The 27,012-nt window shown below is 35.7% G+C and overlaps 1 protein-coding gene across 2 annotated transcripts in view; it reads left to right on the top strand.

Moving 5' to 3' along the window:
* The window catches only part of TBC1D22A (TBC1 domain family member 22A), a 175,601-nt gene that overhangs the window by 100,052 nt on the left and 48,537 nt on the right, over nt 1-27,012 (top strand). For both annotated transcript variants that reach the window (XM_068166371.1, XM_068166361.1), the window contains one exon: nt 22,377-22,472. In XM_068166371.1, the coding sequence (XP_068022472.1) occupies nt 22,377-22,472 (96 nt within the window). The remainder of the gene's footprint in view (nt 1-22,376; nt 22,473-27,012) is intronic.

The raw sequence follows: 27,012 nt of genomic DNA, 5'->3' as shown, positions 1-27,012 counted from the left end.
GTGTCAAGAAGAAAATGGATAGAATGGATATACCTGATTTCTGTATAGGCAAATTGTGTAATTGTTTCCCAGTTAAACTAATAAAAACTTTTTTTAATGGGATTATGATAGGTAGATTCTTTTTGTGTGAGTAAACTCTTACTGAAAATACAAATGGTTTGCTTCAGTTGTTAGTATTATTAGCAGAGACAAGGCTTACTTTTTGTCTTGAATACCTCCTTTTTCTGCTCTCAGGTAAACATCAGATTTGACTTCCAGTGTTTCCATTAATACAAATTTTCATTATTTATATCTTATTTAGGTCCACCTTCTTGTGTTATCATAAATATTGTACTCTTCACAAAACATTAATATCAGTGGTGTATGGGTTTACATGCCAGGAGTATATGTATTTGGAAATAAATATTTAAGTTTAAACATGAAAGCTTTTCACTATGGACAAAGTATTTCTATTATTTAGCAGAAAAACTTACTTCAGCAGGGGAGCAAGGGAGGGAACAAGGAGAATAAAATGAAAGACAAATTAGTTGTATTTAACATTTCTAAATACAACAGTTGTGTGAGCACACTTTGATCCCTTAAAGCACTGATCATAAAATCAAGGGAAACTTAAGGAAATTCTTTTATCTTTCTGAGTCATTTAAAACCATTTAAAATTCGTTTATCTTCCAGTTTGTTCTTTTATGTAAGACCTGGATATCACATTATTAGATTTTCCATCATATTGCTAAGTCTAGGCCATTAACAGAAAATTATGCAGAGTAATGTGGGACGTGTCTTTATTGTAGTGAATTTTAATGTCCACAAAGAACTTTGTAATGAGGAATTTAGCAATTACTCATTTCAGTATTAACATGTATTATATAGAGAGTATCTGTTATCTTTTGAATGTGTCAGAATTTATATTTTTATGATTTAAGCTACTTTATGTGTTTTACTACCTTAGCTTAGCTTTTTTTGCTTTAATCAACATATTGCTATAAATGTTTTGGTTTGATTTGTTTTGTTTTTAAATCTTAATGTTGTCTCCAAAAATTCTATTAGTATCTGTAAAAAAGTAAACTTTATGGAGTTAAATCTTCTTAAAATGTTTTAATCACCAATTTGGGTTTGGGGTTTTGTTTGTGTGTGGGTTGTTTTGTTTTGTTTTTTCTTTTTGCTTTTATTCTGCTTCAATGCTTTCAGAAATACAAAGAAATCATGATTCGGAAAACTCTTTGTACTTAGAGTTCTTGGAAGTATAAAGTTGAGCACATGTGGAGTATGCATAGCTGTGCTAAAACACACGCTGTGAACTACAAGCTTAACCCGATGCTTCATCTTGAAACTGGTGCCCAGGAGTTCATTAGTGTTATATACAACCAGAGTGTTAACAACTTTGAGAGGTCTTGAGCTCATCAAATGTGTGTCGTCTTGCAGTCTCCCTTTGTTGCAGCCTAGTTCCATTGAATAATGCTTTTTTACTGAAACAAGTGTGAGCTACGAATGCTTCTCCTTTCAATGAGGGATTTGGACAGTGGTATCTCAGATACCATTCATTTCCTTCCTTTTGTCCATGGCTATGAGTAGGATCCTGATCTAATTTATCTTTCTTGTTTATTAGATACAATGAAGCTTAAGCAAGTCATAGGGAACTGGGTGGTTCTGTGTTGAGCTCTTTTGAGGGAAAACAAGGCATGGCTGTCTGGTCTCTTTAGAAGCAAAAATTTGTGGCTCCTTTCCAGATGTCATGTGATTCAATTTCACTGCCTACATATACTAATAACTATTTGTTGGGATATAATTAGTAGAATAGAATAGAAAAGGAAATTTCAGTTGGAAGGGACCTACAATGATCACGTGGTCCAACTGCTGACCACTACAGGGCTGGCCAAGTTATGCTAAATTTTTATGGCTCATGTATACTAAAAAAAAGTGCCTCTTACTGATTTCCGCTGGCAGCTTCTCCTTCTTACATTACTGGAAAGGTATGTCACCAAAATGGTATACAAAAGTGTAGCATGATTGCAGATGCAGTTTCAGCTATATACTTCCTCTGGGGAAGATGTTTGGTAGAGTTCTATCAGGAGTTTTGATGTTTTTGTAATCATGACTGAGTGGTGCAGGAGACAATATTTAAAACATTCCTGCTGGAAAACTTGCTGTTTATATCACTGCATTGTAGTAGCTCCTCAAAAAAACATCATCAGTTGAGTCACTCAGTAAGTTTTAATGTATTTGAGTATGCTGAAATGTTCTCAAAAGAGTGTTCAGAAGATACACACACCCTGCCCCTCCCACATCAGCACCTTATTCCTGAAAATAGGCACAAAGGTTGTTCCCTGCTTTTGCATGCAGGAGTTGATGCTGACATACTTCACAGCAGAGATTTCACTGTGTTCCTGTTTGCTCTAAAATGGGACTGTAGAGTGTACTGCACTATTGAAATACCTGCTTCTGGTCAAATAACACAGCAGCATTTCAATCTAGAGCAACACCCTGTCTCTTCATCCTCAGTGGAACAGCACAGGAATCTAAATAAGTTCATATGCAAGGAAACTTGTATTTTTAATATAAAAATTTTAATTGAAGGGGAAAGTCAGAATATTTTATTGAATGTAAAGAATCAGAAGCATAAACACATTGGTTTTGAAATTATGAAGTATAACACTGTTTTATAGCTGATCTGAAAGTGGAGTTTGTCCACTTGTTGAAATACAAATATATTCATAAATACACTGGAGCTAGAAATGTGCACTTCTGTTTGGTCGTCCTGCTAGAGCACAGTTTACTTTCATTGCAGAGTGTTGATAATGAATTTCAAATTACAAAAGTAAAAGCAAAGAACACCTGGGAAACAGTCCTAAGACAAATACTAAATTATGAATGGCAATTCAGTTTCCTGTATGAGTTGTGTCAACTTGTCTGTCATGTCAACTTTATTTTTTATATGGCAGCCTATATTCTGGAGGTATACTAGTAGAGTTTCTTATATGGATAAACCCCTTGTTTTGACTAAATCAATGTGCACAAGAGTAAACAGCGTAGGGAGGAGACAGCCTGAGCTACCCAAACGTTCCCCTTTGAATATCAACCCGTTTTTGATCTGGATCTCTTATTTTCTTCTCTCTCTTAAAATAAGCATGAACAAGTCTGTTCTTCAGTCTTTGCATCAGCAAAAGTTAAGAAAGTTTAAGGAGAGCTGTGTGTTAATAGATGAGACATTCTGTATTGAAGTTCTGAATATTCTTTAGCAGAATAATTTTTCCACTCGTCCCTTTCTTCTGACAAATATAACACAACTGTTGCCAGTTAAGTCTATTAATTGCATCCTTTATATCAACTTCCAGCTCTTTCTATTAAACTGTGATATGCTCTATTTAGTATATTATTCTGTAGATACGTTTCTTAGCATTTGCATTCAACAGATACTTATTTTTGTCATGCCTGCATTCCACTGCGAGAGTGCGGGTGTGTGAAAGAATGTGTTGAGCAATGTCAGATGAAGCTCATTGCTATTCTAACAGCATGACTTCGCTCCTTTAGGAGGGCATTCAATCCTTGGCATTCATTTCCCTCACACTGATGTGATAACAGAATAAAGGAGCTTTACAGCTGATTGAAGTCAAGTAGTAGGGCCATTGTAAAGGCTCACAAGAAGATTACTGATGAATACCATTACTGCTGGAGGTTGGACTAGCAATTGTGCATGTCCATGCTTTTCTACAGAGAGTGAATAATGAAAGAAAGCTTGTGTTAATAATTATATGCTTTTATTTTCTAGAGGAAAGATGGTGATGTCCATTTGACTTCAGTGTACTGAGAATTATGACAAATATTTACCAAGTTCTGGAAAATAGTAATTTTTATGTGATAATTGGAGCTGTGACTGTATTATTTCTCTATTGTGAATAATATCAGAATAAAGAAAATTTGGCATAGTACTCTGTTTTAGTTGGAGTCAAACCCTGTTTGGCCACTCCAGGCATTAATGGAAATTCACAGTTTTCCCCATCTTTTGCACTGTAACATTCTTTTTCTTCTGACAAGAGACAGATTGAAGGCTTTGAATTTATTGCAATATATTGCTTGTAAAAGAAGCAGATGGCTGAGACAGAATTGCAGGCTCTTCCGTGGTTTAGTTTGGCTGAATGTTTCTGACACTAAAATACTTTCTGTCTGACTGTGTTTTCCTGGATAGAGTGAGTATAAGGGGAAACATTACATCGAATTCCCAGCCCAACTCTCTTTCCTCTCCCCCCTCCCAGTTATTCTTGTAAGATATGGTGGAAATAGAAGATACAAAAACTTTGCAGGAAGTCTTTCCTGTGCAAAGGGTAGTTCTTCACTACTATAGTACCTCTGACAGGACCCTGGATACTCAGTAAAATCTCACGTTGGTGTGAGCTTGGAGGTGGGTTAACACAGCTCCTCTTCTTTCACTTGAAAGCATTCAAAAAGGCCTTTTGGCATTGTTTAAAGACGGAGTTTTATTAAGCAGAAGTTATATAATTAGTTTCTTTAGTAGTTACAAAATTATTGTTATTTATGCAAGACCAGAAGTGCATCTTTGTAGGGTGGGTTTGCTTCCAGCTTTGATTTCTGAATTTGAATGTCTGCTTTGGCAAATAGTGCAGTGCAATAGGAGTGTATCTGTGGAGAGAAATTCTACAATGCAAGCCATAACTCAGTGCACAATTGTGCATGAGAATGTATTTCAGAATAATGCTTGCAATCCAAACCAAAACACTGCCGTATCTGTGCCCTGCCCTTTGTGACCTGAATACTAGTAAGTACTTCAAAGCCATGTCTGGCCTCTACAATATTTTCATCAAACTGTTTGCTTCCTGATCACCCCATCACTCTTTCTGGCTCTGGTTGGTGTAGGACCCCAGTTCTTTGCTGTCATTTTCCTTGTGGTCTTCACTGTGGTTAATGGAACTTTCCTTCCTAGTTGTGTCCTCAGTGGCTCTGAAGGGACACTTAAGGAATATCACTTTTCTTCTTGAGGCATCATCCTGACTTCCTGGTGTGTGCTTTTGAAAGGAAATGTAATCTACAGTAAGCGAAAGCATATAGCAGACTGACACTCTTTCACGGTAGTGTTAAATTGGATTATCATAAATATCCATATGATTACTGTACACTGTATTGTATAAATTTAATATATATGCCATTGTTTTTGATAGATGGCAATAATTAGACACTATGCTGAGATTTTTGTCCTTTATCTATCTTAGAGAACAATGGCAATAATTCCATAGACTTTGTTGATTTCTCTGAATGAAAAAGGCATTATGAAAAGCAATAAATGGAAATTACGCCTCCAACTTCTATTTGCTCTGAATTTGTTTTTAATGGAACTTTTATGAAACAAAATAAATAGTATTGAAAATGCAAGTTTTATGCAGTGACTTAGGAAATAGTAATAATACCTTTGAATAAGCTAAATACATAGAAAAAGCTATACAGGAGTGTGTGGGGTTTTTTATGGTGCCTTCTAGGCAGAAATAGTTTATTTTGTAGGAGAAACATGGTCTAGTAGTTAGAGCAATATAGATAACAGTTGAAATGCCTGTACTTTTCTTACTTTTCCATTTGAATAATTGATTAGGTGTGTTGGATTGGTTGATAGGGTGGACGCGATGATCTTGAAGGTCTCTTCCAACCAGGTCTGGTCTGGTCTGGTCTGGTCTATTCTATTCTATTCTATTCTATTCTATTCTATTCTAGTCTAGTCTAGTCTAGTCTAGTCTAGTCTAGTCTAGTCTATTCTGTTCTATTCTATCCTATCCTATTCTATTCTATTCCCTCTTTTGCAAAAAGTTATGATTGAATATTTCCAGATAATGTCACTAGGCTACTGTTTTCTTTCATATATGAAGAGCAGATTCTTTTGAAGGCTTTGTATAAATTGTTAAACACAAATTAGTTCAACAAAAACTGTATCTTCTGATTATACTTTCATAAATTGTCATGTAGCTGAAAAAAATTCTCTTATATTGTGCTCAAATATCTTTCCACGAAATTTACAGTAGCATCTTCATGATTGAAGCTTTAAGTTCTAATAGTCTTCCTGTTTGTTAATAAACAGGTTTTTCTTCTTTCTAACTAGATTTTCTTGTTGTAGTAATTTATCAGTCTTGTGGAAAGGCAGTTCTTCAGTGGGAAAACAAATCAATCTGTCCTTTCAGAAAGACATAAACAACTTTCAGTAATGATACCTTTTTAAAGCTTAGATTGCAGATACAGGAAATTTGTCTTTTAGGTGTGTTTGAACTTCCATTTAATACTTCAGGAAAAAAATGCTTTTATTTGGGCTATGTGCTGTTGTTCTCTGTTGAAATAAAACCTTGGTAATAAATTTTTTTTGTAATTAAAAAACATTGATATTTCCATGAGAGGCAATTTGAAATATATTTTGCTGTGCGATACTGTATCATTTTTTGAAGTTAAATGTTTTAGTGCAGATTAAATGTTTGTGTAATTATGGTATTATTTTTTTTAAAAGTGTGATTACTAATATTGGTGCTGAATACCTGCTATGTAAATTAGGGATGTGGTATAGAGGACTTAGGTTTTCAGACTTGTAGATTCTCTTCCCTGTGGTACTGCATCCCATTTCATTATACATGCATACTGATTTTCTTTTTTTCTAACTGGGCTTTTTTCTTTTTCTTTTTTCTTTTTTTTTTTTTTTTTTTTCTTTTTGTTTTAAATTCTCTTTGTCTGTACTCCTGTACCTTTTATGGAAACAGAACTCTGCAGTTTGGATCCCTGTAGGCGCTCAGTGAGCAGTGCATGACAACCTTTGCTTCCTACTTGTTTCCATAGTAGCTACACCTTGTTGTTTTTCAGAAATAAGTATTAATTTAGTTTATAGTTTAAGACCCCTGGGATGCAGAGGTTTTTCACAGCCTTCTAAGACTAGACATGCTTTATTGAGGTAACAGGAAATGTAGACAATCCTAGAAATGTTTATAAAAGAGTCCTTGCTGTCCTTGCTGTCTGAAAGTTATGTGGCAAATGCAGTTTCTTGAAAGTTGTCCAGCATCAATCTTCAGTGACTCATTGCTACTCCTGAGAATTGTCAAACTTCTGGAACTAGTTAATTGTTTGACACCACTCTTTTCTGTCTCTGACCCTGGACAAGCAGATTCTTAAGGACTCTGAGAGTGTATTCAGTGTGTATATTTTCGGTAAAGCTTTCAATGTACTGATTTCTTTGTTTTGCATCTCATTTTGTATGTTTTATCTAAATAACAGCTGTGTACTACATCCAATTTGACTGGAACAAGCTGCAGGTGTTGTTAGTATATGGCGAGCTTCATCTTTCCACAGAACCGTTCTGTGACAGCAGAGGTGTTACAAGGATGAGGTTGTATTAATACCCTGGAAAATAGCGTGTATAGAAAAGATTTCCCAAAATGTTAGATAAATGGTATTTGCCATCATAAAATCTCTGCATGTATTTTTGGTTTAAGGTATAGAAAATCTTATTGCAGTAAATGTGCTTGATTTTTATTTTTTTTAAAGCATCCTTTCCTTTTTGGTATTAATTTAGGGTGTTTGAGACTTGAGAAATAACACTATACACAAAGTAACTGAGAATGAGTATGCTGTGTCAAAAATCTTGTAGTTACATGCCAAACAAAGTTGTATTTTCCTCTGAAAACATTGGCACTGAGGTAAATTTATGTTTGAACGTGCAGCTTGACATCTTCTTTCCAACATTTCCAGGTATATTCTAGTCAGATTTTGAAGCCCCAAAATTCAGTGTCTTCAGTTTTCATTGCTATAAGCCAAATAATGTGGGGAAAATCTGTTTAATTATGTTGAAAAATATTATAAAGCTGAAGGACAGATGCAGTAAAAAAATGAAATTTTATGATACATCTACTAAGAGAAAAAATACATATTTTTTTTTCACAACTTGAGTAGGTAGTAATTTGTTTCATTTATGTTGTAATTTTCTAGAGGCTGAATTATTATAAATGATTGTTCCTTTCACATTCATTTTGTTCATAAAATTTGTCCTAAGCTTGGCAGCATGGGTTTTTGATGGTAGTCTTACTGTTACTTGTTACAACTGAAAAAAGACATTTGAAGAAAATGATATAGAAGTACATATTTTTTCTTTTATAACAGTAAAAAAAAACCCAAACCATTAAGAGTCATTTATAACCTCAGTAGGCACTCTTTTGAAGTTTTCAGTAAAATAAAGTGTAAAATGTTTCTGAAAATTAAGAGTGACGTTCAGGAATTTCATGCAGTATGCAGTGCTAATGTTTCAGTAGGACTAATATTGTGCTTTTAAATTATTCGGTCAATAGCTCTTGGTTAAGGAAAATGCAGACACTATGTATTAGGTGTGAATTTCAGTTGAAGATTATGCATTTAGCAAAAAAAAAATCACCTGGAAAGCTTTTATTTGAATCAAAATGTCCCATTTTGAACTGCTTAAGGCCATTGAGGTAGTGACTAGGGCACAGTTGCTTGCTTTGCTGTCTGTTGGAAGTGTTTCAAGATACTGGTAGTGACAACTAAGTCCTTTAAATGTCAGCATGGAGGGATGCTCACAGAAGCTGGTGGAAAGAAAAATGCAAGCCATGTTTATTGACAGTGAGAAGAAATTTGACTATCTTACACTTCACACCCTGATGATGTCAGGTCAAATGGGAAAAAAAACCATAAAACTGTAGTGGTCGCTTCAGGCTGTCAGTATGGAAGAAAACGTTATAGAGCAAGGGTTTCTCTAGCTATGCAGCTCCGCTGTGTCTGTGATGGACTACAGTTGTCCAGAAAAAAAACAAAACAGTATTATTAGTAATATTAGAATTAACAAAATTTATGCAGGTGGTAATACCTTAAAATTTGCCACACCTTCTGCCAGACTTTTCTTCATTTATGGTGCTATAGGATATTCTTGTAGACACTTTTCTCAACAAAGCAGTTGCAATCCATCTACTTGGGAAAGCATTGATGTATATGATATGCCTGAGCTGGAGAAAAGCGTGAGAATATTACTGTCTCATAATTTCTCAGGATTCTTCAGCCTCAATACAGATCTTTCAGTTCTCAGAAAGTAGTAGCATCAGTTATCCTCCAGAGAACCTTGATAAGGCAGATTGTGACAACTCTGCAGGTGTTGCCATTCCTACACAAGTCTTTTGTTTCATGCTGCCGTTTTCAGTCAGTGATCCGGTGTCAAGACTGATTATTAGTGCAGACTTTGACTTCATTATTCTGCTGTTCACAAGGTTTTGAATTTCAGCACTTTCTGAAGATTCAAATCACCTTGATTCAGTGATATTTAGGTACTGTTCACGCTGTGGCATCCATTGATATGTTAGTATCTTCAGAACAATAGTGGTGTTCATAAGAAATATGTTTGCTAAGGGCTAATAAATTCAATTAGATTTAGTGGGTACAGTTTCTCATTCTGATCAAAGCTCAGCAAAGCTGCACCTGGTTATCAGTATTATTCTATCTCTGTGCTAACCAGTTGTGACTGGGAATAAGGGTGGTCTGAAGAGTGTTTCTTTTTTTTAATTAACTTGGTGAGACTTTTTTATTAACTATTTAGGTAAGTAACTTATTTTATTCATCAAGGCAAGATCAAACTCCTGGCAATAGCTGTCAAATACCTAATGAATTTAATTAAAATACATGCATTATTAACATTTCCAGCTGTGATATTGAATGGTTAGCAATTTTCAGATGCTTGGAATCAGTAATGGTGTTGGCATTTCAGTTGCTTTTAACATCAGCTCTTTTGTAAATCTGCAGTTCTGCAGAATCGTGACTGTGTGCTGGATGTAGCTGGAGAGCAGCTGAATAGTGTTTTCAGATGTTGTGCTTTTTGTTCTCTTTAATGAGTGAAGATACTGCTGCATTCAGAGGTTTCTTACTTTAGTTTCTGTGACAGTATAACTATGTTAGTTTAGATAGATGAATAGGGTGTGAAGTTTGCAGCAATTATACAGTCACAAAAACTTTGGTGCAATTAGATCATCATCACAAGACAAGGTGGAAAGTTCAGCCAAGTTGGCATCCCTATTTTAGATAGTGGTGTTCTACAAGGAAGCAGCATTTTCATGAACAAATGTTCACATTTTTGCAGACCAGTAAGTGGAGGAAAATACCAGTTTACAGCTCTTTCCTAGTCTCTAGGAGATTAGTGGTGATCAAAAATTAGGTATTTTGTTGATAGTTTATAGAATGTAATGTTTAATAATGAGAGAACGGGATGAAAAAAACTACTGGTATATCTTGGGTATCCTTTTAATGGTTGTGCTAGAAACTCAGGTGGTGGTCTTGACTCTGTCATGACTTGACTCTTGTCATGACTGAGCTTGGAAAACAGGAATGGAAGACAATAACTCATGCTTATTAATAAATACTTTGATGGTATTACTGTTTCCACTATCTTACCCACTTACCTTCTTAGTGAACAAAACCCATCAATTAGAAAACTGAATGTGATACACATTTCTTCATTCTCAGTTATTTTGTGTTCTTGAAATAAAGAAAAAGCAACTGGAATACTTTGCTTCTAATTGTTATTATTAAGAAGAAAATAGGTCTTTCTTAGACCACACAAGGTTTGGTATAAATGTCATTTAATGTTCAAAATCTAATAAGAAATCTTCACAAAGCATTTGCATATTAGATTGATGTAATAATCTCTTCAATTTGCAGAAGTGTTTCTGTTCAGGAAAAGAATTAATTAATATATTTATTGGCTTAGTACACTTTACACAAATGACCAGTAATATTTCCTTTAAGTTTTCATTGCAATCAAAATACCAGCTTGTGTCCAAAAAGGCACACACATAAGTTTCTGTATCTGGAAGTGACATCTGTGGACTAAAATGTGAGAAGATATCTTTGAATTACATGTTGCTGGTGTGTCAGTAAGCATATTCTTGTTATTTGCTGAGAAGCTGAAGTAAGCAATTACTGGTTTTTAATACTGGGTTTTCTTTCAATATAAATATTATGTATTTGTACAGTTATTCTGTAAATAAGTTCAAAACTACATTTTTTAGTTGTGAAGTATTAAGCTAACACTTTTTAACTTTTTATAGGTCTACTTTGAATAATTAATAACTTTTATTAAAGATAATATGATAAAGTGAAAAGCAAGTAATTATACAAATATTATACAACAATTTCAATGTCTTTGAAATCTGAGGCCTCAAAGCTCTAGTGATTGTCTTGAGCATGGATTATGTATTTCATCAAAATGTGATAACAGATTATTATCTACGTAGAAAGGTATCATTGTGCTCTTTTTAAGGAACTAACAATTTCATTAAAAAAATATCATCAGCCCTATTGTTCAGAATAAAGTGATACATGTAAATTAAGCCAGTGCTGAAATTGTATTTAAACAGTGCTGACAGTTCTATTGTGTCCCTTAATTAATTTCCCAGCATCAACATTGGGATTGAATTGCAAAATTAATTAATATGATACATGAGGTAAATAGTTTTGAAATTCAAAAGGTGAAATAGGAATTAATTTAGTAAATATTAGTCATACTGCTTATTTGTGCTTATTTGCCTTTTAAAAGCAGGTTATTGAGGAAGTATGATCCAGTTTTGATTCACATATTTACTGATGTTATGCTCACAGAGAAAAAAGTTTCCATGTTCTTTATTTTCCATATGGGACCTGTTCTTATTTCAAATAACTAGACTGCTTAAAGCAGGTGAACATTCATGTAAAAATATTTTGCCTTACAGGAATGTTCTTAGAATTAAATCAGTTGCAGAATACTTTTTTTGCTAATGATTGGGATCTAGTTTGTGCCTTGTAAGGTAAATCGTTTTTTTAAGGATAATTCTGTGAATAACAACAATTCTGATGTTGGTGTGACACAGCTTTGATTTTTTTCTACCACATTTTTGGCCTACTAATTATTGTCAACTCGGTACTTGAGAAGAAATTAAAATGTTTAAGTTCAAATTAAATTACTTACTTCAGGCAGACAGAATAGGGCCTTAATTAGAAGGAAACTTCAGAACAAATTTCTTTCCAGCTGGATAATCATGTCTGAATAATTGAAAGCCAGCTTTAAGCCTAGCTTAAAAATACAAGAAGTCTTTGCTGTAATTGTAATGTATGTCATAGGATGCAGATGAAGCAAAGGTGAAATTTAAATTTTATTATCCCAGGTGTGCATGTCTTTGAAAACAGTTTGGAAGGTTTCACTCCAATTTGCCATGTAACCTATGAAAAATTAAATATCCTGCATCTTTTTGAAAGTATTTTCTTCAACTTCACCTGTACTGGGGTTGGCAGACAACTGGTCTGTCGCTTTTGTTTTTATCCTGATATTACTGCTTCTCAGCCTTTCCGTAACAACTCATTCAGTACTTTTATAATTTCTCTCATGCAAGTGGGATTTTAAGTTAAGGTGGGGGACATCTGAGTAAATTAAAGATGCAAAATGAATTTTCTGGGAAATAGCTAGAGAGTTTTGGAAAGACTGTTGGTCTTACAGCTTGAGCGGTCTAGTTGCCTAAGCCTTTGTTTGAGGAACATACTTAGGATTAGGCATTCTAGGGAAGTGTATGCTTTAGCTTAATACTCATGCAAGATCAAAAATGCATTGTATGCTTGTATTTTATACTGTTTGAGGAAGTAAAGTACATAGTGATGTTCAATGTTAATTACACTGAGATTCTCTAAGTTGTCACATTGTGGCATGGCTTGGTGAGATAATTAGGAACCATATTGATGGCTCTAACTGAACTGCTTTGTGCTTTAATACATTAACTATGCTGAGCAAAAGAAAATATAGCTGTAAGTAATCATCCACTTTCTAAAGCCTAAACAGTGGAAATTATCCTCTGTTATTGATGGGGACTTCAAATATTATGTGTCTGTTATTTGTTAATGCACTGAAACCAGCCTGCTGTTCTCCAAACAAGTTTGTAGTTTTTGATCCTAAGTACTGACATAGAAGAAAAACTTACAGAAAGTGTTGTGTGGTTTGTTTTTTCCCCCCTACTATAGGAGCCATAAATATGCATATTAAATTGGAGTTTTGTATCTCATCCTTCCCCATTATATTATCACAGTAATTGATTGTCGCTGGTAGAATTCATGGTTACATTGCCACATCCCTGTTCTTGCTGTGTTCTGCCTAGACATACTGGTAGGTAAAATGGAAATTGTTTGTCTTTTATGTTTAGAAATTCAAAGCAGTAGATGAAGTAATATTTCTCCACTAAGTACAAACTACAGCTAATGGTCACTCATTACTGCAGCAGAGAAGAGACTTATTAACATGGGAAATTACAGAAAAGAAATCAATAAGCTTTCTGATAGTTTCATTCTGCATAATTCTTCCAAGTTATTTTCAAAGTAATGTTGGAAATAAGTGCTACAAAATGTAATTGTTCTCCTTTTGTAGAGTTCAGCATCATCTTGCATTTATATCAAAGGCATTCTCCAAACAAACTACCTTACTCCACTTTTGTAAACACCTAATTTAGCAGGAAAGACCTACAGGTCATAAGAAGCTCCATTCCTTTGCTATGATCTAGCAATGTTCTTGTGAAGGTAATAAACCACCACCTATGAGGAGAAAAATAACAAACAAAAACTAAAACACACTGCAGTATTGGATGTGAAGGTACCTCGTTGAGACTCCACTTGACATCCTAGTCATGAAGTCTAAAAGCTTCATAATTCATTATTTAGATGAACCAGATAAGAGACACTGAGTTATTTATTTTCACCACAGTTTATTCTAGGAAAAACAGGACAGAAAAATAATCAAATATACACTCAGAATTAGTTATTTTTTTTTTCTATTTAGTTTGAACATATGGGCAAGTGAGGAGGATAGTAATTAAAGTCTGCTCTCAAAATGTGGGAAGTTACATGAAAGATGCTTCTTAAAACAAATGGTTAATGGGAGACCAGATTAATCAAGCAGATAGTGACTGTCAATATCATCCATATATGTTTGATACTGATGAATAGTATTACCACAAATTTTGAAGGTTGTATGGATAATTCTATCAGGGCAAAATATCCCAAAAAAATCCTGTAATCCCCAAGGCTGGGATTTTGCAGCAGTTTCATATGGTTAGTTGCTGTGGTAGTTTTAGGCTATGCCTTTAAATATGTTTCACAGATCTTGAACAGAAAGTAGTAAAATGTAAAGAAATCACTATTGGGTGTAAAAAGAAAATAATGACAAATCTAAAAAGTCCCATTGGAAAGATAACGGATTTAAGCTAGTAACATAAACGATTTCTCTCCTTGCCACCTCGGGCTGGGAGATACTAACTTGCTTCTGCTTGACCTTGGCTGCACTGCTTTTGTTGTGACTGGTATTAACTTCTCTACTTTTGTCTTTTGTCCCTTTTGTACAGGGGAGTAAGGGGGTAGCTGGTAGCTTCCTCTGGCCAGGGGGCGTCCTTATGCTGTTTATTAATTGTAAATATCTGTAAATATTCTAAATTTCATATATTTCTACATATTCATCACATTCCATTGTAGATTGTAGTTTGCTTGTAAATACAGCTTTCATTTGCTTCCAACTGAGCTGGTCTGGCAAATCCAATGTTGGGGAGGAATGTTTCAACCCGCCACAGTTGTCTTTTGGGAACTGTTGCCAAGTTGTTCCTTACTAGAGTAGGGAGAACAACTATTAAATTGTTGTGAACACTGATCTTCACCTGCGTTTCAGCGTAAATCTGCCAAATCTAATAGAACACTGTTAGATGAATAATTATTTTGAGCATTCCTGGCACAAATAGGATATGCGAACACAATTCTTGTAGACATTTTGTTTAAAATAGCTCTTCTGTGAGGAACTTAGAGAGTGGACACTAAGGGTTGAGATAATGATTTTTTTTTAAATTTTTTTTTTTTTTAATGGTGCTTTATTGTGCCCAGTGCTCCTAACTTGCTGTTATGATCTGAAAATGCTAGCTTCCATTACAGATGAAATAACTTTGGATCATATTTGTTTTTACTGCAAGGCTCAAACCCACCCATAAACATTCCTATTGATTTATGGATGTTTGCATTAGAAACTTATGGACCTTATATATAAGTAAATTTTTTGTTTGGTTTGGGTTTAAAGATAAATGATCTGACTTTGTTGCTGTGTTTATTATCAGAATAGATTCAGATTAGACCAGTGCTGTTAGTCACTACTTTTAGGATCATCCCCTTAAGAGTACTCATGTTGAAACAAAATGAGAGAAGATAATCCAAAATGTGCTAACTTAACAAAAATAAATGGGTTTGGTAAGTATTCTTATGTGTAACTGTAACATACTTTTAAATATACATGATGACTGAATTGTAATGAAAATCAAAATTTCATTGTATAACTCATAGGTAGAAGGTTATGATCATACATGTCTTTGTAGGCTACTATGTACAATGAAACTACCTGCAATCCTTGAAGTATTCCAGTATCTTTTAGAATGATAAAATATAGGTGACCTCAATACAGTGTCATGTCACAATACCCTTTCACCATGAGTAAATGTGATATTTTATGAAAGTATCATGGGTTTTGCAGTGAGAAACCACAGCTTTGCAAAGCTTTAAGAGCCGGTGCACATATTGTACCAGGTTGATGTAGCCTACTGAGATTGATGAAAATGGTGAAAAAGGTTGTTCATTAAAAATTAGTGAAGAAAAAACATGGCTGCTAAATTAAGAACAATGCCCTTGGATGGATAACTGTCTGAAAGACAGAAAACAGATGATAGGAATCAGAACAAGAGGACACAGTCTCAGAACAAGAGGACACACTCTCAGGCTGCGCCAGGGGATGATAGGAATCAGATGATAGGAATCAGAACAAGAGGACACAGTCTCAGAACAAGAGGACACAGTCTCAGGCTGCGCCAGGGGAGGTTCAGGTTAGATGTTAGGAAGAAGTTCTATACAGAAAGAGTGATTGCGCTATGGAATGGGTTGCCCGGGGAGGTGGTGGAGTCGCCGTCATTGAGGGTGTTCAGAGGGAGACTTGATGGGGTGCTTGGTGCCATGGGTTAGCTGTTTGGGTGGGTTGGATTGGTTGATGGGTTGGACACGATGATCTTGAAGGTCTCTTCCAACCTGGTTTGGTTTATTCTAATAAAGCAGGTATGTTTCAAAGCTAAAGAAAATCACATGTAACTTCTTTTATAATTTTTTATGAGACTTTAGCTGTTTCTGCTGAAGTGATTGGACAAAGGATAAAGGAGTGAGACAGGAGATTGCTGACAACATGATGTTATTGAGAGTAGTAAGAATGAGGAGGAAAGATAAAAGAAAAAGGCTAAGAATTTCTGGAAAAGGAAAAGAGAACAAAATATTATGCAGCATTATATAATTTATGTAAACATATCTCTGAGCACAAAAATCATTGAAGAGTGTTCTAGGGATGTGGGCTTGCACTCTTACACTCTCAGCGATTTGGTGTTGGTCATTTTTGGTAGTAGAATAGTTATCCTGATGGAGCTGTAGGTATCTCTGCTGAGTGCCTTAGACTGGAATGCTGAGTCTCAGTTTTACAGAATACAGAATTAACCAGGTTGGAAAAGGTCATCGAGTTCAACCTATCACCCAACACCATCTAATCAACTAAACCGTGGCACTAAGTGCCTCATCCAATCTCTTTTTAAACACTTCCAGTGATGGTTACTCCACCACTTCCCTGGGCAGCCCATTCCAATGGCAAATCACTCTTTCTGTGAAGAATTTCTTTCTAACATCCAGCCTAAGCCTCCCCTGGTGCTGCTTGAGACTGTGTCCTCTTGTTCTGTCACAGTTTTTGAGAGTATGAGCCTGTGCCTCAGAAGACAGAGCTCCTGCTGGTGGAAAAGATAAATCTTGGAGCAGCCAACACATTTCTTTTCCATGAGAATTCTGTGCAGGTTTCTTTGTCTTTTTCTGCCATAAATTGCTTGGATAAGTTTGGAAAAAATACTTAAACCTCTTTACAGCTAACCTATATTCTCTTTATAATGTAGTAAACCCAGGGTTGCTTAAAGTTGCTTTATTTAACCATAATCATAAAGTGTCTGAATTGTCTTGTATCCTGAGCCATAATCTCTGTGTGAAATGTGATGGGTTTCTACTTAACCCTCACACAATTTCATAGCTCTAATCATTCTGAGTAATTAAATAACCCAGCTCATATTGTATTTACTCTATCAACAAATAGAATACCATGAGATACTACCCTCCCTAAATGCTGGAGTATCCAGCGTATGGAGGCAGGTTAAACCAATCATTGAGTAGACATTCTAGTTGTACCATAAAATTTCCATTCTTTTGGTGAATATCTAGTTCAAGAAGCTTGGGGAGTGTAGTATAAAGAGTACTTTTCATTTCAGCTGCAAAAGAGATCCAGCATTTGCAGAGCAATGAGATATTTGGGATGTTAACAGTCTAAATGATTTTTATTGGTAATGACAGATGGTTCTTAGATAATGTGCTCTGAGTTGTCTGTAATATGTTCAGAATAAGTCTTCTGGAAGGTTGTACATCTGTCTTAAGATCTTTTGCTAAAATATTTAAATTAAGGCTGTTGTTTATATTTGATTTTAAATAGCTTTTAGCAGGTAGTCTGCATTTCTGTGCATTTAGAGATCAAACTGTTTGTAACTTCAAAAGTTACAAATGGAAAAGTATAATAGGTAGCAGGTGTTAGAAAAGACGATTATGCATTAGCTGTTTTACTCAATTTCTAAAACTGTCTAAAGCTATCCATTGGAAATACTTTGTAGCCTAGACTTATCTCTGGAGCATGATGAATTTTCAAATCTATAGGGAGATGTGCATTTTTTTCTTTAATGAATTGCATATTTAATCTTATTTGGTTTCATTCAAAAGAGCTGAAGAAAATTGTAGTAGGGAAAAAAGGAAAGGTTGACCAGAAAAAGTACAGAATCTTATATACTTCCAGATGATTTTTCTGCTACTCCTCAAAGCTTCCTTAGTTTCCAGGGGGGTTTGTTTGTTTTAAAGCATTTTATCTTGAATTTCTGGCTATGGAATAATTTATTATGTGCTAATAGAGTTAATTCTTGGTCTTAAAAACAGAATCTTAGGCTGTTGTCAACAAAAGCCCCACACCACTGATCTATTTTGACTACCTGTGTAACACTGTTTTGTAAGTCAATGAGAACAAAATAAACAGTTTTTTCAACAGCTAGTGCAAATTGCCTTTGAGAGTTAAAGTGCTGCTTTCAGGCAGATTTCTTTAATCCTGCCCCCTTCCTCCCTATGTTTTTCACAACAGATATAATGATGAAGGATTGATGAGAAGGTGGCAGGATTAGTATATATTTATATACTAATATACAAAACAGGTTCTCTTTAGTTCCCTCTTTTTTGTTCATGTCATGTAATTTAATAAATGTAAACATTTGTTATACTCAGGGATGATAATTCAATACATAAAATATCCTGAATAATAATTTTTATTTTAAATGAAAATGTCCTTCCTGCTGTGGAGATTTCCCCTCAACATTCCCCCCAAACTAACTCAGTTGGAAGCAAATGGAAGCTGTATTTACAGGCAAAACTACAATCAACAGTGGAATACTATGCATATGTACAAAATATACAGTAATTACAATATTTACAGTTATGTACAATTAAGAAACAACACAAACCCCCTCCCCGGTCAAAGACCAGGGGAGCTGTCCCTCTGCCTCCCCGCCCCCCGTCCCAAGAGGGAGAAAGGAGCAGAGAAAAAAGTAGTTGTAGCTGTTAGAACTTCACCAAAACAATGCAGCCAAGGTCAGGCAGAACCAGATTAGTATTTCTCTCCCAAGCAAAGCGAGCAGAGAAGAGATCAGGAGGATTATTTCGGTACAGCTAGTCTTACAGCAGATATTTCTCCAATGGAATCGTTTAGAATTATCTTTGGTTTTCCTTTTTACACCCAATAGTGATTTATTTACATTCTTTTACTTTTCTGCTCTAAATCTGCAACAAAATTTTAAAGGCATAGCCTAAAACTACCACAATCCACCCCTTCTAAACAATTCCATTGCCTGCTAATGCTATCCATCTAATCTAAAACAGTAGCTACAATAACGAGTAAATAAAGTTCACAGTGCATTCTGGCTATCTCAGATGTAGATGATTCAAAAGTTCAAAAACAGGAAACAAGAAAAGAGAAAACAGTTTGTTTCTTTGCAGACAAGACAAAAGAAATAGGGACTCTCAGGTGACTCAGGGCTCTCAGGGTTCTTAGGGTACATGCCCTGTAGATTCCTCATGGATTCTTGGCTGCAATGTTGTATCTGTACAACACTCTGAATTTAAACTCTCTCAGCTAAAGCTATATTTCTTTGTGGAACACACTGAATTTCACTATTCTCTTGCATTACCCAGTAAGTGTGACCAGGACCTTCAGCAGAAACCACCCCTCGGACCGGTTTAGCCTCTCCTGAAGAAGAAAATACCCAAACAGTTTTGCCTAACAATTTTTTTTTCTCTGATAACAGGAACACTGTCACCTTCTACTTTCTGTAGCAAATCTGAGTGTGCAGGTCTGGCCTGATTCACTGAACCTCTAATTATTTACCAGCCAAGTTGCTTGTGCCAGATGTTTCTCCCAGTTTTTCAAAGATCCACCCTCCCATGGCTTTGAGAGTGGTCTTCAACAACCTGTTGTAGCATTCAATTTTTCCTGCAGCTGTTGCATAGTAGGGAATGTGGAACATCCACTCAATGCCATGCTCTTTGGCCCAGTTTTTCACAAGATTGTTCTTGAAATGAGTTCCATTGTCTGATTCAATTCTCTCTGGAGTTCCACAGGATTTGTCCTTCCAGACCAAGAATGGTGTTCATGCAGTTGCATGAGGAACTGGATAAGTTTCCAACCATCCTGTTAAATGTGTAACAAAATTTTAAAGGCATAGCCTAAAACCACCACACCTATACTTCTTAATCTGCAAAAATAGTTTCCCCCTTTCTTAGTCTGCCTTCAGCAGTATTTTTTGCACTTTACCTGATTGGAAATCTCTATCCAATTTTATTTGCCTTCATCCCATAGCTATCATTTTTCTCCTTCCCTGCTTTCCTATTTGATTGAAAATGCTCAAGCTGGTGCCATGTTCTTCCATTACCCGTTCCGTGAAGTAGAACTAAACCAGATCATAGTTCACAAGGTAATGGTGAACTGAGCTGTTTCTTACTATGCCAGAAATTCTTCACCAGTGACAGCACATAATTCAAAGTTGGTTTCTGGTAAATATATTGTGTTCTTGTACAGTCTAGTGATTTAGTCTTAATAAGTCCTTAGACTTATTAAAGTCATATTCAAGTAGAGTGATTTTATAATCAGAACCTTCCTTTTCTGGTTCCAAAATTTGCTGATTCTTTTTTTCAGTTCCAACTAGACTTTAAAATGTAAAACTTCCCTTGAAATTATTTGGGTTACCTGTTTTCTTTCTGTCACTGATTTGGTGGACAGGATGGTCTATAGTTTCTGTAGCTGCTAACATGGTGTTTGTACCAGCCCCTTGCTTGTACACTATGCACTTCTGTCAGTCAAGGTGGAGGACAAGAAGGAAAGTCAGGAAAGTGTCTTTTCTTCTCCATTTGTGATAGCAGTGAAGTTACTTTATTACACTGTTATAAATGTTTTGTGAAATATTTTAAATACCATGCTCTGTGAGGTGAAGTAGCAATAACATAAATGTTTTTATTGTGGAAGGTTTTACATGAGAAGTTTTTTGAGTTCACTTTATTTCATCAGAACACTACTTTCCAAAGAGTAACCCCCAGTTTTGAAATGACCAATAGAGAATATGAAAATTGTTAACGTTTGAAGAGCTACAATTAGATCTTATAAATAGAATCATAGAATCAATAAGGTTGGAAAAGACCTCAGAGATCAAGTCCAACCTATTACCCAACACCTCATGACTAACTAAACCATGGCTTCAAGTGCCACTTCCAATCCCTTTTTGAACACCTCCAGGAATGGTGACTCCACCACCTCCCTGGGCAGCACATTCCAACACCAAATTACTCTTTCTGTGAAGAACTTTCTCCTCACCTTGAGCCTAAACTTCCCCTGGTGCAGCTTGAGACTGTGTCCTCTTGTTCTGTTGCTAGTTGCCTAGGAGACGAGACCAACCCCCTCCTGGCTACAATCTCCCTTCAAGTAGTTGTGGACGGTAATAAGGTCTCCCCTGAGCCTCCTCTTCTCCAGGCTAAACAACCCCAGCTCCTCAGCCTCTCCTCATAGGGATTGTGCTCAAGACCTCTCACCAGCCTTGTTGCCCTTCTCTGGACACATTCAAGAGTCTCAATGTCCTTCTTAAATTGGGGAGCCCAGAACTGGATGCAGTACTCAAGGTGCGGCCTAACCAGTGCTGAAGTCCAGGGGCAGAATGACCTCCCTGCTCCTGCTGGCCACACTATTCCTGATACAGGTTAGGATGCCATTGGCCTTCTTGGCCACCTGGGCACACTGCTGGTTCATGTTCAGCCAGCTGTCAACCGGTACCCCCAGGTCAATTTCTGCCTGGCTGCTCTCCAGTCACTCTGACCTCAGCCTGTAGCACTGCATGGGGTTGTTATGACCAAATTATTTAGATAACAGCATTTGTCATATTACGTGGCTTAATTTTATAAATATTTTAAAATGCTATTTTAATGGGATTTTATATAGCATTAGTTCACAGCCATCACATCGATAATTAAATATAATTATTTCTTCAGTGGTATAGAAAGCAAAATCTAGGATTAATTTGGTACTATGAGAAAACTCAGTGAAGAATCACAAGTATTTCTGAAGTCTTAGGTACACTTATAAAATCTTAAATTTCTTGAGGGAATTTTATGAAGTGACTGAATCTGCTGACTTGAAGAGAATGTTGTAAATCTGAGTACAAATTTGAGTTGTAGCTGTTTTGTGTTACAATACATAATTTTTTCCCTTTAGTAAAAAGCTCTAATTCAGTCAAATAGTGGCCAAGTTCTGTATTTTTTAAAATGCTTAATAATTTCTGGTTTTCCTTTTATAATTCAAAAGTTCTAGTAGTAGTAGAGTTTGCTCTTAGTAATAGAGATGAAACACATGTTCATGCCACAATGCTGAGCTAGACAGGACAGTATATTATGCTTGGTATAAGCTAATAGACAATATCAGAAATGGAAAACCTATTTGTAAAGAATTAATTCAAATATGAGAAATGGATGCCTACCTCACTCTCTTTCCTGTTAATGATAACATCTATGAATAGATTTGGCATAGATTAGATGCAAACATGTTTGTGATGCAGAGTGACTTAGCTGACATTTTTAGCTATCTCTGAATGCCATGAAGATACACTTAGGTTATATTGTGATCAGGAGTACTAGTTGTATATTGAAAGAATGATGTATTTTTTTTTTCCTAGTCTGAACCAGAGGGTTTTTCTCACTTTCACCTGTATGTCTGCGCTGCCTTCCTTGTCAGGTGGAGGAAAGAAATCCTGGAAGAGAAAGATTTTCAAGTAAGTGAAATCAATGTTTTTCAGGACCGGGTGGTATTTATTAAATTTAGCTTCCTAGCATTATTTAGGGATTAATTTATGATAAAATGGTAGCATTTGCAGCAAGAATGACTATTTCTGTTAGAATGTTCCCAAACTGTTGTCACTGAAGTGACTATAAGCAGTAGATGTATTCTCTTTGTCTATTCTGGAAAACAAAACAAAACAACCAACATCCTTGGTATTTCAGAAAGATTTTCTGAAAAGGTAACTGTCTTTGTTTTTCCTTCTTCTTTTTTTTTTAATCTTAAATGAATTGCTGGAGTTATTTACTTATAATTTCTCATGTGTATAATACAGCAGTATAATATAACAAGATGATGGTCATTCTTTCAAAAAAGCTAGGCAAGCAGTTTTTTAAATAAGGAAGAAGCTTTTCAGTAGGGAATAAAAGAACTCTGAGTTATTTACTTCAGGTCTCTACATTTCAAATCCTGACATTTTTCCAGTAAAGGTCATATCAGGGAGCTGTTTAGAATGGGATTTGAATATGGTAAATAGGCAAATAATTTGTATACTCCCCCAGAAGTTCAGTTATGTTTGTGAATTGTTGACAGTTGTATTTTACCCTGTGATACACATGTGGTGCCTGAAAAGCATTAAAGTCCTGTTTACAGGCTGACTGTAAACAAACCATGCTGCAAAGCCCACACCATTGCCTGCCCTGGGGAAATGGCCCATTACCAGCTTATTTTCTCTCCATCTGACTGAGCTCTGTTGCCCTGTACAAATGAACCATTGTGTAAATTTGTCTATGGCTTCAATCTATTTTATCTTTTCTTCATAAAACGATTTATTCACAGCACTTTAACTGTCGTTGCCTATCTTTGCAATAAATGTGCCTAAGGGCACAACATAACAACTTTAATTTATACTACCTGCTAACACTGTCAGATTTTCTCAGTTTATGGTATTTTGTCAAAAACAACTTTAATGTTGGTAGCCATGCCTCTCAACTACAATTGTTCACTGTTAATCCTCCCTATTAACTTTTACCTGTGGATTTCCTCCTCTCTACTGAATCTATTAAACAATGCTTAAATAATAAATCCCAGGTACAGCGTTATGAAGATTTGTTTTGATCTCCTATATATTCAAATTTGTTTACTTATTTAATAATTAAGAAATTTCTTCGTGGTTTAGTTTCTTTATAGCCTATGTAAACTAGACTATGGAGTGCATATATCAGGAACACTCTGGAAGACCACTTTAGCTTGCTTACAATGTGGAGATGCAATTAGTAATTTTGAGGATCTGTAGACTAGTGCTAGTTATATCACTATCGTATATTATCACTAAAAGGCTTGGCCTTCAATATTGTGTAACATGACCTGGTAAAATAACTAAAGTGCTATCAGTTTTCCAAAAGACACTTCTCTCCCACAGGCAAGAATTAAATCCATTATTCTTTCTGGTTTTTCAGTAGAATAAAAAGCCTCATGGGGATTTTAAGGTAGAATAATTTCCCAGAACATCAGGTGTGGTGACACACCAGATGAGACACTGAGCAGTTTTTAAATTCAGAACCAGTTTTAAAGTACTTTGTTATGTTGGATTAAGTATATTATCAGTAATATCCTGGGATGTCAAAAATAGTGTGTCCAGAAGGAGCAGGGAAGTGATTGTGCCCCTGTACTTGGCCCTAGCAAGGTCACTACTTGAGTACTGTGTTCAGTTCTAGGTGCCACCGTATGAGAAAGACACTGAGGTCCTGGAGGGTGTCCAGAGAAGAGCAACAAGGCTGGTGAGGGCTTTGGAGGGCATGTTGTACAAGGACTAGCTGAGAGAACTGGGTTTGTTTTGTCTGGAGAAGGCTGAGGGGAGATCTTACTGCTCTGTACAACCTGAAAGGAGGTTGTAGTGAGGCTGCTGTTGGGCTCTTCTCTCAAGTAACTAGTGATAGGATGAGAGGAAATGGGCCTAAGGTGTGCCAGGGGAGGTTTAGATTGGATATTGGGAAAAAATTCTTTCCTGAAAGAGTGGTGAGATGTTGGACAGGCTACCCAGGGAGCTGATGGAGACACCATCCCTGGACCTTGGTGATTCTGTGAAGTGTGTAGGTGTTATAGTTGAGTTATGGTTGGACTCAATGATCTTAGAGATCTTTTTCAACCTTAATGATTCTCTGATAGGAAATGATCTTTGCTTTGTTTCCATTCTCGTAAGTCTTACTGTGATCTAAGCAATCAGTAAAAGTATCATGTTTATTCTTCCTCATATGAGCAGATTATTTAATATATACCAAATGTTCAGCTCTAGTTCCTTATTACAGATAGGACGTGTGTTTGTGTAGTTCTTATGTCGGAGGAATTTTTTATATCGTATAGCAAAGGGAAATTTTGTAATGAAAGGAGTTAGACTGGATGTTAGGAAGAAATTCTTCATAAAGTGATTGCCCATTGGAATGGGCTGCCCAGGGAGGTGGTGGAGTTGCCATCATTGGAGGTGTTTAGGAGGAGACTTGATAGGGTGCTTGGTTGCATGGTTTAGTTGATTAGATGGTGTTGGGTGATGGGTTGGATGCGATGATCTTGAAGGTCTCTTCCAACCTATCCTATCCCATCCTATCCCATCCTATCCTATCCTGGCTGGACTAACACTACAGAGTGATACAACCTGAAAACTACTTGGTATTTGATTTGCATCTGTAGAATAAAATATTATACTGTCAAGGGCAATCAAGGAAGAAATAAATGTTCCAACTCAGCCCTACAAATTTTCAAGTAATAACACATATATATTAATATATGTCTGTTATAGCTATACATCTATATGAATAGGTGTATATAAACCTGTAACAAAAGCATTTAAAACTATGTTGATGCTAAGTGCATATTTTTTCATGTTTAAAAGAAGATAAAATAATTTTCTCACTCTAAAATGCTTATCATATCATGATAGAAGTTGCCTTCATTTTAATCTGACAAATTATTGTTCTCACTGTTGTCTGTTGGGGCTATTATAAGAGAATATTGTAGACCTCGGAAACATGAGCTTTGACGGTTAATATAAGTTTTGGCATCAGACAAGTGAGAAGAAAGGTGATACTTTATATGTAAATCTACAGCAATTTACAACATTATTTTTAGAAGTTGTCTCATGTTTCTACTTTATGAAAACTAAGACCTCTTGACTTTCCTTAGATTATTCCATGCCACTTGTCCATATAAATTGGTGCTGACTACTGTAAAATGCAGTGCAATAAAGAATGAGGATAACTATTTCAAACTGTACTATCCCTAGAGAAAAAAAAAAAAATTTATGAAGCTGGTAATGGAGGAAATGTTCAATATTTTTGTTTTGCTAGGGGTTTATAGTTGCCTATATATTGTCCTGCTCAATAAATGTATTGGTAACCTTTGTAGTAAGCTTTGATCACATTTCAAAATTTGCTATTTAATACAATGAGCTATGTACTGCAATGCTATGTAATGACAGCAAATATTACTACATGCAGGTTTTAAATGTCCCAGAGTCACTTTTTGATAGCAGCGAAACTATACCAATATGTTTTCAGGTAGATATTTTTAATTTGTCATGCTCATACACAATAAAAAGATTCATAATATTGAAAAGAATGATAGTGCTCCAGTTACTGTTGGGACTGCTCTGACATGTAAAGAGAGAAGTACTTTACTAACATAGATCCACAAAGCCAGGTACAGAAAGCTGGTTTGAGTGGCTCTGTAGCTCTATTCATGCTTCAGATTAGCAGGTTTTACTTCACTTGTAGGGGAACAGAGAACACAATGGCCAGAGAGTAAATGGAAGACCTTTTGTTCTTGTCTTAGATTTTCTTTTATAAACTGTGTGATGTTTTATAGGATCAGATAGATCATTCTTTGCCTGTGGTGTTTTTGCTGAAGGGTATAAATCTTCTCTGTTAAATCATTGTTCCCATACTAATGTTAGATTTTAAAAGTTTAAAAAAGCATTAAGTTTAATATAGATTTAATTTTTATATTTTTTAAATATGATAAAGTAGGATGTGGGATGTGGGTGCAAAATGTGAAATTCATTCAGTTTCTACTATCTCAGCTTAAATGAAGATGAAAGTAATAAAGACCTTTAAATTCATTAGCATACCTGATGATTAAAGAATTATTATTTTAAAGATTATATAATTCAGATTTACTGTTATTCATTTATTCTATAAATACATTAATAGCAAGAGGAAGGGCAGAGACAACCTCCACTCCTTGGTGGACACGGAGAGGAACATTGTGACAAGGCATGAGGAAAAGGCAGAGATACTTAACACCTTCTTTGCCTCAATTTTTACTAGCAGGACAGAATGTCTTCCAGACAGCTGGCCTCCAGAGCTGGCAGAAGGAGCCAGGGAGCAGCATAGTTTTCCTCTGTTCCAAAATGGGGTAGTTGGTGATCTGCTCAGCCGCCTGGATCCCCACAAGTCCATGGGACCAGATGGGATCCATCCTAGGGTGCTGAGAGAGCTGTCAGAGGAGCTGGCCAAGCCGCTCTCCATCATTTTTCAGCAGTC

The sequence above is a fragment of the Melanerpes formicivorus genome, unplaced genomic scaffold (genome assembly GCF_026170545.1).
Source record: "Melanerpes formicivorus ecotype bairdi unplaced genomic scaffold, bMelFor1.0.p_v2 SCAF_3, whole genome shotgun sequence".
NCBI lineage: Eukaryota > Metazoa > Chordata > Aves > Piciformes > Picidae > Melanerpes > Melanerpes formicivorus.
This window is presented reverse-complemented; position numbering and strand designations above follow the sequence as displayed.